General features: G+C 44.1%; 1 protein-coding gene across 2 annotated transcripts in view; it reads left to right on the plus strand.

The window, feature by feature from the left end:
- DGKG (diacylglycerol kinase gamma) overlaps positions 1 to 14,523 on the plus strand; it is a 202,205-nt gene that overhangs the window by 102,721 nt on the left and 84,961 nt on the right. For both annotated transcript variants that reach the window (XM_003792723.1, XM_003792722.2), the window contains exon 18: positions 6,835 to 6,899. In XM_003792723.1, the coding sequence (XP_003792771.1) occupies positions 6,835 to 6,899 (65 nt within the window). The remainder of the gene's footprint in view (positions 1 to 6,834; positions 6,900 to 14,523) is intronic.

Raw genomic sequence — 14,523 nt, forward strand, 5'->3', positions numbered from 1 at the left:
TCCTGCAGGTGTCATTGTACAAGCAAAGGTCCAGGACATTTGACTCCTAAGGGATAGAACTAGGATGCGTTGGCTGTGCCTTACTCTGGAGTCAGGTTCCTTCCTCTCTGTTTCCCTGTCTTTGCAATCCCTCAAGACCAGTACTGTGGGCCCAGGCTGCATGGTACCTATACTCCTCAACCATCCTCACATATGCCTTTTTTGAAAAGTTTGGTAATTTAAAAAAAAAGGAGAAGGGGAAATTATAGGTAGCTTGAGGGGACAATAGGTTTAGGGAGAAGGCTTTATTATATTAGAAAGAGAACCATGGGAGAGGAAAGAATTAAAAATAATAATACCTTATATTTATAGAAGGATTTAAAATTTGCCATATTTACAAATACATGGTTCTTAATTCTTAGGACTATCCTGAAGGGCATTATTATCTCCATTTATCAGTGAGGAACTGGAGACTCAGATTACAAGCTTTGCCTTTCTTTCCTGACTCCTAATCTAGTGCTCTTTTTCTATCTCTAAAGCAGAAGAAAGAGGCATAGGTATTGCTGGGCTCATCATTAGGTTCTGAAAGGAGAGCTGAGGGACTGGGAGTAAGTTTAAGGGTCCCTGTGCCCCAATCTGTTGTATCCCCCCAGATCTCCAGCCTCAGTTGGGAAGGCATCTTTCTCTAGATCTCTTCTGGGTACAACCCCCTCCCCAGTGACCCACGCAGACACGTTCCTCCTTTTCTTTCTCAAAGGCACCTACCTGTCCAGACCAGCCTCTCAGGCTCCACTTCCCTCCCCGCCAACAGGAATGCATGCAGCCTTCAGACATGACTGACAGGTCCAGGTTCTGGAGCCTGGGCATCCCATCATCACAGTTTTACAAAACCTTATGCCTTTTTCCTTTAATGATAAGAACATACCTTGATAACATTTATTTAGTACCTACTGCACACCAGGAAGTTTCCCTGTAGGTAGATACTGTCCATATTCCTTTGAGTTTTGTAGGAAGGAACCACAGCTTAGAGAGATACAGAAACCAGTCCAAGCTGCTAAGTGGTGAAGCCCAGAATCATTTGCTTGAACTCCAGAGTGAGCTGGACTGTGGACCCCCATGAAGCCTCTGTGTGGCCCCCTACATCTTCTTGCTGCCAAACGTGACACCATTTGAGGGGAAGGGGTCACGAAATGTAATGTGCCAGGACTCTCAGCTGCCTCTTATCAGAAATGCAAACTTTACACCACCACCCCCCCAACAGATTCTGATTCATATTCTGACTCAGTAGGTCTAAACAAGGTCTGGAAAGTTGTGTTTTGGACAAGGCCTGAGATTATTCTGATGCAGATAGCCCTGACCAAGTCAACCCATTAGAGCAGAGAAGAATGGTCAAAGGAAGTGGTTCTTCACGGGCTCAGAAACCAGAACTAAAATAAACAGAGAGGGTAGCTAGACAGGAGGGGAGAACTAGCCCCTATCAGAAAGCTGGAATCCAGAGCTGAGGAGCAGGACTGGCTGAGCTGCCTGCAACTTCTAGACAGCAGGTTACAGCCATGGCCGCCTTTGGAACCTTCAGCCCCACTTCTTCCTTTTCTTCACACACCCAGCTCTGGCTGAAAAACAACATGCTTCCCTGTCTGTCTCTACACAGCGCCCCATGTCAGATGTTCCTCTCTTAGTATTTCTGATCGAATGGATGAACACACTAAATGACAACCTCCCCTCAACTAAATAGCCAGGCCCTAAACCCAAAAGCCAAGATTGGGCAGTCATCACGGTTTTAATTCATTCTAGGGAAAAAAAGAGGAAGGAAGCAAGGGAAAGAGGGAGAATGGAAGGATGGAGAAGAAAGGAAGGAAGAGAGGCAGGCAGGAGGGTTAGCTGATTTATTGTCCCCCCAAGGAAACACATACAAACAGATTTTCCACCACTCTCAGTGGTCAAGATGTCTAGCTGCCCTGGGCTGACTTATTGGGCTGACAATAATCTAATCTATCCGTCTTTTAAGTTATGAGAGACTTTGCAATACCTTCCTCATTATTTTTTTCCCCTACACCTTTAGCCTTTGCATGTTTAATGTTATGTTTCAGAAGGGTGAAGAAGCAGGACTTTTTTTTTTTTATCTCTTTCGTGTACCCTTAGCCTTCTCTCAATAAAACATTTGCAGGGTTTGTGTGCTCGCTCTTTAAAAGTTGGAGAGAGAAATTCTTGAGAAAACAAGTAACCACCACGCCGCCCTAACAGAGTCTGGGGCTGACATTTGCAGAAGGTCTTGCTCCCTATTTGACTTCCCAAACTTTGTAAGAGGAGAAGTAGGTATGTAAACCAACCCAGTTTTACTTCCTTATGACAATTAAACAGAGTTGAACTCCTTTGGCAAAGTGAGCCCTCTTTTGAAGGATCTGGAAGGTCTTATTGATATCAAATGTCCTCTGTCTTCCATTTATAAATATGATGACAGTGTCCCCTTCTACAGTGCCCCTGGGTGCTACGGGTCAAAATTTGCTCTGAGTTTACCCAGTCCCCTTAGTGCCAAGACAACCCATTTAACAGATGGAGAAACAAATAAGGCCAAGCCTTTTGGCCTGTCCAGGGAGTGACTGTGGCCTCTTTGCTACCACATCCCATCCACATGCCCGCTGCCCCCCTGTGAGGAGCTAGGACAGTTAGCCTTATGGGTCCTTTTAACTCATCATATCCACTGGCAGGAGATTTTAAACATAGTCATCCAGAATGCCACTTCCTCTCACTTCTCTGGCCTGATCCTCCCGGCTTTTTATTTTTGGATTGGCAGAAATGTCAGGATGGCCAGGTATCAATGACAGGAAGTTTGGGACTACAGAATAATTCCTGGGGTATGTGTGACTCTGAACTCCTCACAAGCTCTACTTTCACTGAGCCTTCACAGGATGCGTGAACAGTTAATCCCTTGATTCAATGAAATCTATTTCTGATGCTGGGGCAGCCCAGGGACCAAGGAGAGGCCACAGTCATTGCATTGACCCATGCTCCATTTTCTACCTTGCAGATTGTTATTAGATATCAGCAGCTGAGTTTTCCACAATGATAAGCCTCCTATGCATTAGGGAATTTGGCCAAGAAGACATTATTTTCCCTGCAAACTTTTGGCACCTCTCAGCACCAGGTTCTTGGCTGTCACCTGTGAGAGCCATGAAGGTACCAAGACAGAGGCCAGAAGGCCTCACTGAGGAATGACTCGACAGGGCTCCACGTTCTTTTCCATTGCCCACTCTGCCACAATCTTCAGAACAATCCCAACTGTTCGTAATCCATCCTATGGTCTCCTTTCTGTCTTTTGATCTCTATAGGTTGCCAAGGTGACTTAGACCCACATTATCCAATGTGGTAGCCATTAGCCACATATGGGTATTGTGTGCTTGGAATGGGGCCTGTCTTAACTGAGGTGTTCTGTAGGTGTAACACACATACCAAATTTCAAAAATGTGATAGGAAAAGAAAGAATTTAAAACATTTCAATTTTTTTATTGATGACATATTATAATGACAATATTTGTGGCATAATTAAAATATATTATTAAAATTAATTTCATCTGTTTCTTTTTACATTTTCACATGGCTACTAGAAAATTTTAAGTCACATATGTGGCTTACACTGTATTTCTATTGGATTGCACTGGCCTAGACATTCCAATATTTCAAAGTCCAAATGACTGCTGCTTGTATTTGTCCAACCGTGTGTCTGGAGTTGTAGTTTTGGAAAGACAGTCCCACGTCCAACCCCTCATCCTCTCCTTTTCACCCCACACATAGAAATGACCTCAGCTAGTGAAGCTGTCAGAAATGCCATCGTCACTTCCACGGGTTTGTAATTCCCATCTTCCCCCCTTCACAACAGAAGTCTTATTTTGCTGTAATTATCACCAAGGAAGCGTTTAAACCGTTATAGCCCTGGCTTCCAAAATTTAAATAAAGTCACTTCTTGGTGTAAATACTATATGTCCTGGCTATTGACTGACTCTTTGTTTAATCCTCATGATTAAGAGAAACATGGCCAAAGTCTTGACCATCATTGCCTGCTCAGCTCACCCTTGCTACTTTGCATATTTGGCAAGGGATTACATTGTCCAGTCAGGAACAACATGCTTCACTAATAGTGTTATAAAGGCTGGTCTTTGTGAAGTTTTGCAAAACCCTAGTTATGTCCTTGGAAAAACCAAGGACAATCAGAGCTATGCAGAAGGAGAAGGCCTATGTATATATCCTGAAGAATTAAAAAAAATATATTTGGAGCCAATCACAGCAGCATTGGGGGGGGGTAATGAGGTATAAATTACGCCAAGCAACATGCAAATGCTTTATTCTTTCCTTTTTTTTTAATCCTGGCAGAAGAAAATTAGTGTTTCAAAGGAACACAGTAGATGGAATGTTTTCCAGAATTCTAGAGCCGCATTTGACAAATGCCACATGTATCTTGAGAGTGTTCACTGAAACTTGCTCAGAGAAAAGGAGGCGGGCACCATGTGGGAGCATAAAGTTCTCCTGCCCAGACAAACAGTGCAGGCTGCACAGGCTCAGGGGCAGAGGCCTTCCTGGGGTCTGTGTTCTCCCCTGTGCATCCATTGGGTGCTTCATTAAGACCTTCAGCTCTCAATGTATTTTAATCTAAAAAGTAAATCAATAGCTAAAGTTTAATTTTTAAACTTTCAAGACGTTATTTCAGCAAGGAATATTTGGGAACCACCAAATAATTCCATCTTCTTGACTTGCCCTCCCCACTTCTCAAACGCAGGCAGCTTGTGGGATTACTCCTGCTCATCACACACGGTACATGCTCAGAGAGCTCCTTCACCGAACTATACGTCCTGGTGTTAAAAAAAAAACTCAACACTCAAAAATGTCTGAGCATGGTGGCACACACCTGTAATCCCAGCACTTGGGAAGGCCAGGGCAGCCTGAGCAACATAGCAAGACCTTGTCTCTACAAAAAAAATTTTTTAATTAGCTGGATGTGGTGTCACACACCTATAATAAATAAAACACCTATAATAAATAAAAAATTTATTTATTTATCTTGGGAAGATGAGGCAAGAAGATTATTTGAGTCTAGGAGTTTGAGGTTACAGTAAGCTGTGATCATGCCCGAGCAACATAGTGAGACTGTCTCTTAAAAAAAAAAAGAAAGAAAGAAGGGCAGCGTCTATGGGTTAAAGGAATAGGGCACTGGCCCCATATGCCAGAGGTGGCAGGTTCAAACCCAGCCCGGGCCAAAAACTGCAAAAAAAAGAAAGAAAGAAAGAAAGAGAGAAAAGAAAATAATAAAAAGAAATTTCCGTATTAGAATGGAAATAATATGCATTAGCTGAAAATTCATTGTATGGAATTTCAAGTGTCTTTCAAGCACATATTCTAGTAAATGGGTTTCTGTACTTTTGCTCTAGAACAAATCTGAATCAGCTCCCTGGTTTCTGTGTCATCCTCATCTCCAGCCCAATTAACCATTTATTTCTGAAGCCTAGCTTCTGCACCACAGGTGCTGATTTGGGGCCCGTGTGGTAAAGGGATATTCCACATTCTTCTGCTGAAAAGTGAGAACTTCAGTGAGGACAAAAGACAAAGTTTGAGGAGGAATGATGAGATGTTTTAGGTTTGAAGGTCAGGGTTCTAAAAGTATGCACTGTGGCACCATCAGCATCTAGACTCTAGAGGCTAGGAACAACCATGAGAACTCATGAGATGGCCCACAGTGAACTACATGTGGGACTCACCTGAGAAGTTCTGATGGGAAGATGGAGAACCCAGAAGCAAGGTGTCATGAGAGCCATCCCAACTGTGGGTTCTTAGGGGCAGGGGACTAGTAGTGCAACACAGGGATGGGTTAATGAAACGGCAAGTTGTCCCACTGGATGTAGTGATGGGACTCTTACTGACCTTAGAGAGAGTCCTTTAGGTGACATGATCAAGAATCCAAAGCCAGAAGTTTAATAGCATTTTAAATTACCCAATGGCACTAATTGTTCCCATTGGTATAGATGATCAAGAATAAATATATAGGCTCCATGCCCGTAGCTCAGTGAGTAGGGCGCCAGCCACATACACCAAGACTGGTTCAAGCCAGGCCTAGGCCAGCTAAACAACAATGACAACTGCAACCAAAAAATAGCCAGGCATTGTGGTGGGTGCCTGTAGTCCCAGCTACCTGGGAGGAAGAGGCAAGAGAATCCCTTAAGCCCAAGAGTTGGAGGTTGCTGTGAGCTGTGATGCCACAGCACTCTACCGAGGGCAACAAAGTGAGACTTTGTCTCAAAAAAAAAAAAGGAATAAATATATACTAGCACCTACCAAATGTCAGCTTTCTAGTTTCCACAACATACTATAGTTATATAAGATAATATCTTTGGGGCAAGCTGGATGAAAAGGATATAAGGATTCTGTACCATTTTTGCAACTTCGTGCAAGTCAAAATTTTCCAAAATAAAAAGCATTTTTGTGAAAAAGTTAGCGTGGCAAGGCGTTTCCTAAGATTCACACTGGGCCCCACACACAGGCTCCTGCTCACTGGCCCTCACTTCCCCAGAGGGCAGAAGCCTTTTCCTTCACTCAGCAGTGAACTCCCTGCTTCTCCCTGGGCCGGGGAGACAGTGAAAATGGCAAGGGCGCCAGTGAGCAGCGTAGGCTTCAGGAGCGTTGGTGGCACCAGTGCATCCCCTTGAGTGTGGTGCTGAGCCTCTGTGACAGCCTTGGCTGTCACGTGTTGTGCCTGCTGAAATCTCAGGGTTGGCATGACTCAGCGAGGGCCCATATGTGTCCCTTCCCTCCACATTTTATGGCCATGACCACTCACCAGAGATCTGCTCTTGTCTTTTTCACTTTCAGGATGCCTCCATTGCACACAGATTCCACGTGATGAGAGAGAAACACCCTGAAAAATTCAACAGCAGGTAAGAGGCCTATAGGCCCAGCCCGTTCTGCCACCCGCCCAGTGTGGTCCCTGGACAGAGGCCTCCCACCTGCTCTCCAGAAATGTTCTTGGCCCAGACTGCCCGTGGACTTGGCCTTCCTGCCACATTGCCGGAAGGAGGGTTTCTATTTCCAAGAGAGAGAAAAAAAAAATAAAACCAGGAACCTGCTGCAGCCTGGTGGCCCAGCCCCTCCCAGAGGATCTGTGCAGAGGGAGGGCTAGAGGGCAAGAGTGGGTGGGAAACACATGCCTTTGGGGGCTGAGGGATCTGCTCTTGGATAACTGGAACCCTCTCCTGGGGCTTGGCTGTTTTCCTGTACAGCGTCTACACCTTCCGACCCCCATAGTTCTCTGGGGAGGAGCAGAGAGAGTAGAAAGGGCTTCAGCTTCTCTGGGTCTGAAACGGGAGGAGGTGGACCGGGAGGGCGTCGCTGCTGCCTCCCTAGACAGCAGAGGGCAGCAGCACAGAGGACCCTGCAGAGACAGGCGCCCGGAGCCTCAGCCTGGCTCCCCTGGGCCATGTCGGAATGTTAGGTTCAAAAATGAAACCAGATCATCTGCAAACGAAGCCAAACCCTTCTTGCTTGCAGGAGAGACTTGGCCAGAACTGAGTTGCACCTGGTAGATAGCTACCCCTCAGATTGTTAAATTACCTTTCTCCTTCTTCCTGCTTGTTCTCTTTTTCTCCTCATTGGTTGACGTTTATTCTTTCTCTTTGCGCTTTGATGTACTATTTCAAAATGACCACTGGATCCCACCTCCAACCTCAGGCAGGTGGGGAGGAGGATGGGTAATAATTTGAACTTGTTCTTTTGAACTTGAAGGGATTGACTTCATTTAGTCACAGAATTCTAAAAGCGGAGGTTAGCCTGTTATCTGAAGACATCCATTTAAAGCCCAGCACACTGCCCCCCTCCCCAAAGGGTTCGCCGTTTTTCATTCCTACTCTTTGCCCTGACCCTATTAGTTGGGAGGTTAGCCAAGAAGAAGCAGGTCTTTTTAAGGATTAGAAACTGAACATAACAAAGCTACTTCTGCTTCAGGAAGGGTGATCCACTGGATCTGACAGCAGCTGCACCAGCCTGACCGGGAGGGGCATTCTGTCCCAGCATCAGCATGCTCTTGCTCCGTCCCACACCAGACCTCACACACCAGACCGTGCATTCCAGCCCTCTGCTGCTCTCCCAAATGCACCTGCAAGTGGCAGTCCTCTCGTGGCCTTTTTCACCCCATATACACACGGAATCCCTTTCTTAAAGAGTACTCCTCTTCCACTCATTCCGCAGACTTTCAAGGTCCTCTTTTCACACAAGGACCCTTCTACATGCTTGTCCATGTGTGCCTGTTAAGATGCCATGTGCTTATGAAATCCATGGGGGGGTCTTCATTCATTCGACAGTATCTTTTGAAAACATACTACACACCAGACGCTGTTCTCTAGGTGTTCTGAATTGATGGGGGAGGGACTCAGCCCAGTAGTGGAAACAGGCTGAGAAGCAGATGGGCGTTTCGTGTTAGTGACATGACTACAGGTGACCTGCGGGAGCACAGAGCAAGGACATGGAGTGGGGCGTGGAGGATTTTCCAGCAAGAGAGATGCCCAAACAAAAACACAGGAGAGAAGGGCAACCCGGAGAGAAGGAGCCAATGCACCAAATGAGACAAAAAACTGAGTGGGAAGAGCACGACTAGGGAGAGCCAGCCTTTCAGCGTGGCCAGGTGTATGGCCTCTTGGCATGGGAAAGACGCAACCCCCTGTAGTTGGTAGAGAACAAGGAAGCAGAGGGAGGGAGAAATGTCTCCACGTTCCGAAAATCAATAGGTCAATGTATGACATAAATTGAGCAAATATCAACCGTCCACATGATTAAGTACAATTACCCAATTAACGGATCCCATTAACCAGGCTGCTCTTTGGGGTTAGGTCCATGCGTCACCCTTCATGTGATTGAGGGCCAGGCAGTGTGTTCTGGGTGACAGGCACTTGTAAATCTATGTGCTGGCCTAACAAGACACAGAAGGATGGAGGTAGCACCTGTTTCACAAGGTCACCGAACACTTCCTATTAAGAACTTTGAGTGCGTTATGGCTTCTACCCTGCCTGCTTGCCAGTATCTAAAATGCCCAGGAGTGCCCAATTTGTCCACTGAGAGGCAGGCAAGCAGCCATTTTCTTCAGGCTTCCTTATTTAGCATTGGAGATGGTTTTAAATAGGCAGGTGGTTGTTGCCATGGTTACCCCATTACACCAGCAGCTAAACTTAGGAAGGGCCACAAGGGATAGGAAGAAAGCTTGATACCCAGGATTTGGAAATGTAAACGATATTATCAAACAAGGCTTCATTTTACTCAGCTGAACTTAGGTTCTTCAAAGAGTAGTCACCGCCTGGTTGGAAGCCTTTACTGCCCGGGTCTGGGCTTTCAGAGATAACCTTGAGGTTAAATCTAGGGAGTTGTAATTGTTTTGTTTTGTTTTCAACAAGGGAGTAGGACTAGGCAGGGTTAGAATTTATCAGGAAACTTGAATCTTTCACATTGCTGATTCAGTTTTCTGGCCTGTTCTAACAAGGATTCTTAACCTGGGATTCAAAGGTTTTAGGGGTTCTGAGAACACTTTGAAATTGTCCTATGAAATTATGTGCATTTTTCTGGAGAGAAAGTCTATAACTATAGATCTTCTAGAGAGAAAGTCTGTTAACTGTCAGAAGGTTCTTAAAGAGCTCCATTACCCCCCAAATGGCTAAAAGTCATCATTCTGAGGCCTCTTTGAATCCTGAGAGGAATCAAACCTGTCAGGCTTTCAGGAAATTCTTCCTCCAGTCGCTTCTTTATGCAGATTGTCGCCAGGGAAGGTAGCTGGTTGCACAGAACTAAGTTACGTTCTCTGATGGAATAGCTTTGTTCATGGGGCAAAAACCAGGCCTAAGAAGGCAGGCGTATGTGTGACAAGCCCTGTGTAACAAGCAAGGACAAAAGGCTATGGGGGGGAGGGGCTGTGTAGGGTCCTCCTGCTGCCTAGTCATTGACAAGCTAGTTACTAATTGCTAGTTAAAGAATGTTATGAAAATTATCCTCTCATTGTTGGCATAAAAGACAAAAGAGAGATGTAATGCAACTGATTCTAAAATGTGTGAGGAAGAGTTCTAGCATAAAGGCCAACTACAACGTGGTCCCTGCCTTCAAGGAATTCATAGTCTAGCAAAGAAGGAAAAATAATGCTCAAATATTTTTTACAAAACTTTTTACAAAAATAGTGCTCAAATATTTTTTTACAAATGCTCAGCTGGAAAGATGCCCGCATAGTTCCAGAGGAGAGGAAAACAGGTACCCCACCCTCTCGTACCTTGGATGGCATGCGTCTTCTCGAGGAGGTTACATTTACTAGGTGATGTGGTATACGGAACGTTGTATAGTACCACATATATGGGAACTTATTAATGGTCATACTTCAAACATCACTGGTAAATGGATTGTTTTGAGTATAAAAATAGTTTTATAAGGGTACCCAGCTAAGAACTGTGATCTTTTTTTTAACTCCTACTAGATGCCAAGTGGTAAACTGGATTCTTTAAATTCATTAAATTATTTAAATCCCGAAACAACTTTATAAGGTAAATATCGGCATTCCCATTTTATAGATAAAGAAACTAAGGCTGGGAGAAACTGAGTCACCTCACCAAGTTTATTCATTTTTTTTAAGCAGTGGGGTTGATTTGAGTTCTGAGCTAGCTCTTACCTCCAGAGTTCAGCTCTGTTTACTGCACCTGCTGTCTCTCATGGGTTTCATTTAACAAACACCTCGTGTGTACCAGATACTCCAATAGGTACTTTATACATGATTCCATGATGTTCACAATATGTGTCACATGCAAGGGTAACTGCTACTGCCCCCATTTTAGAGATGAAAAAACTGAGGCTAAGGAAGGTAGAGCTATCATTGGCTTCATCCACCTTGATGCATAGTCTCGGTGGAAAGATGCCAGCTGAGTTCCAAAGGAGAGGAAAACAGGCACACCACTCACTCAAACCTTGGATGGTATGCGTCTTCTCCCTGTTTCAATGTCCAGAGCAAGGAACAGGACTGACTACATGATCTGCGAGGCCCAGTACAAAATTAGCTTTTTCAAAAATTATAAAGAATTTCAAGCTGCTGACAGTAGAACGTTAAAGGAAATGCAGAGACCTCCTAAGTGCAGGGCCTTGTGTGACTAAACAAATCTCACACCCATGAGCTGGCCCTAGCAAAGAGAGAGGAATTCATAAAAAGAAGACACATGGTCAGGGCTTCCACAGTGGGAAGTTTGTCATACAGGCAAAAGAGTGGAGAAAAGAGGATTTCCTCTAGGGGCGAAGGAGAGGTACTACAGTCTCTCAAACAAAGAACAGTCAGTACTACCCAAGCAGCCACAGTGCCACCAAAGTCTTCTGATATCCAAGAGCCAGCCCTCCATGATGTGTCTGGATTAAGTCTCTTTAAAGGGTTTTGCATATGTGCGATCTATATATAAAGGCTACACAATTCCAATATCACTGTGAGTGTCCAGAAAGCAAAGTCTGAGAGTTTTTCATGCTGGCCAGAAACTCAGAGCACTTGAGGAATGCGTGAGGCCAAACCTGTTGAGTGCTACCCACTTGAAAATGTCTCTCAGTAGTCCAGGCTGAAGCAAGTTAGGTCCTTCAAAGGGACCAGGACAGTGCTTCATTCTTACCTGAAGCTGACCACCTTTCCCGAAAGCCCTTGGGTAATTAACAGGTTCTGGAGTGTTAGCTTTCTTAGAGCTGGGGCCGAGGAGTAGCTGATGAGGGGTTTCCCAGAAGCCCTAACATAGCTTGAGTCTGCAAGTGGTTGGAAATATATCTTGTAAATAACTAAGCTCTTAGTAGATATTTATAGACTGAGACAGCAGAGTATAGAACAAGTTGGCAGCAAAACTTGGCTCTGCCACTTACTAGCTATGTGACCTTGGGCAAGTTAATCTTTTTAATCCTTTGCTTCCTCCTGTGAAAATCTTGCAAGGTTGCTATAAGTATTTAATGAAATATTATATAAGTTCATGGCACATAGTATGTTCTTGATGAGCATTTGTTACTGAATATCATTGACTGACAAGCATGAGGAAACCATTGCCTTAAGTTTATAATAAAGTATTGATAATCAAAGACTTTTTTGGTCACAGATAGTGGCTTCAGCCTGTAATCCCAGCACTTTGGAAGGCTAAGGCAGGAGTTCAAGACCAGCCTGGGCTGTTATTTAGTGAGACTTCATCTTTACAAAAAAATCTAACAATTACCCTGGAGTGGTGGCACGCCCCACTAGTCGACCCAGCTACTCAGGAGGCTGAGTCAGAAGGATTGTTTGAGACCAGAAATTCAAAGTGGTAGTGAACAATGATTGTGCCATTGTGTTCTGGCCTGGGCAGCAGAGCAAGTTCATATCTCTTAAAAAGAAAAAGATATTTTTGATGGAGTGGCAAATGGGATTCATTTGTCATAGAATCTTTGCTCCATTGACTTGGCTAAACTAAAAAGTTGGAGGACCAAAAGCTAAAGGAGACACCAACCGTGATACATCAGATCTTTGCAAATCCCTGTCTTGGTGGTGGGAAGATGATGTCCATTAGGTGAGTTAGACTCTTCAGGACTAGAGCTGTAGTGGAAATTCCCTCCACAGGCTCCATGGAGATACAAGAGGCAGAAGTTGAAGATCTGAATATCAGAGATTCTAAGTACAAATATCAAGTCCAGGGTAGCAGGATCAAGGGGGGTGGGGTATAGAACCCAGCTGAAATGGTGCAAGGAATAAGACAGCAGGAATGAGTAAAGGAGAGTTGCAGGGCAGAGGCCCTTGTTCCATGGGCACACATGGCTTACCACTGGGGCAGTGGAGTGCATGGAGGCTGGTGGTCCAGTGGTCAACTGCCGAGGATGTGACTACCCTTCCCTCACTGAGACTCACTCTCCCCTTACCCACCATGCTCTTCTTCTCCCAACCTTAGGTGAAGACAGAGATGACCTGTAGGAGGCAAAATAGCAGCCAGCAATGCTGAGAATGAAAGAGCCTCCTCTCTCAAATACCTCTGACAGGCTCTGCAGTCAGAAGCATAAACTATAGCACCATTCACACAAGATTTTCTTCTTTTATCTAATAATGAAACTATCCGAACTTATTCTTTTCAGGAACCCTGTAAGGTAGCCAATATTGCAGGCCAGATGTTTGACTTTCCCAAAACATAAAGGTTCCACAGATACAATTAGAGCAGGCTTCAAAATCCTTACCATTAAAGTCTTCATTCCATGCTCTGAATTGGACTCTACATCTCCTCATCGAATGCTCAGTACCCAAGAGAGACCTGCCCTGGGTAACCAGAGGCCCAAACTGTCTGCACTTGTGTCCTTCAATTTATCAAACTATTTTTTTAAATATTTGAGATTCAGAAAAAGCCCCCAATGAAATTGACTATGGCATCTTAAATTTTTATTCTTATTCCTGTAGGTATTTTAAAAGGAATTATTTTATATTCAAGTACCTCTGACTTTTTAAGTCAATTCTGAAAGAGCAACTAACTTAATTACTTGAAAGTTTAAATACTGCCCCACAAAAATATTGTGTCTGCTATCCTCTCCACCCTCCCTGGGTGAGATAAAGAAAGCAAAATGTATAAAATATGGATTCATGTGTTTTGTTACCAGAGTTTTGTCACTATGCAACTCAGGAGTCCAGGGGGTTTTTTTGGTTGAATTATTTGTTTATAGTCAGCTCTTGATTATTTGCAGAAACAAGAGGGCAGCCACACAGATCATCTAAAGTAGATACTCAAAGATTTTAATAGGATATTATTAATATTTATATGCAGTTCCCTCTGCACTAGCATTCACAATATTTTAAATGATGTGATGAAGTCCATTGATTCTTAACATTGTCTTCATTTTCCTGCTGGCTCCATCCACGTGGGAACAGATAGCACAATTTCTCAGACTGCTGCACAGAAGCAGCCTGTGAGAGCCCTAAAGCCTCCCTACAAAGTTGACAGTTGGTCAGATCAGTTCCTCACTGTAGCTTAACAGGCCTTTTGTTCAAGCCCCTTCCAGGCTAAAATAAGAGAGGTATTATCCAGATCAACAAAGAGTAGTATGAGTTTGCGATAGTATCAGAAGGAACTTGAAAGCAAGCTATGTTTTCAAGACTTTGATAATTCAAAAATTATCAGTATGTATTGACTGATTCATTTCTACAAACATTTCCATCAAAGAGCTCAAGATGTCATATATAATCAACTTCAGAAGGGTTGAGGTTAGCGTGATAACCTTATGGAAGAAATTCAGAGCACACAAATTCAAAGTAAGGTAGGGACTGGCTGGATCCTTAAGTAGATATTGACAATCAGGATGCTTTCCAGAGTGAGAGGTTGAGAAGGGGCTGGAACTTTAAACCATGTCTTACAGGGAAAGGCCGAATCTTGGATTGTTTTGCCCAAAGAAGAGAAGACTTAGGGAGGAGGGATTATTGGCCTCAAATATTTAAAAGGATTTTATTACAAAATAGGAAATGAGGCTCAGCGCCTGTGGCTCAAGTGGCTAAGGTGCCAGCCACATACACCTGAGTTG

This window comes from Otolemur garnettii, unplaced genomic scaffold (assembly GCF_000181295.1).
Source record: "Otolemur garnettii isolate 467f Iridium unplaced genomic scaffold, OtoGar3 scaffold00060, whole genome shotgun sequence".
Classification (NCBI taxonomy): domain Eukaryota; kingdom Metazoa; phylum Chordata; class Mammalia; order Primates; family Galagidae; genus Otolemur; species Otolemur garnettii.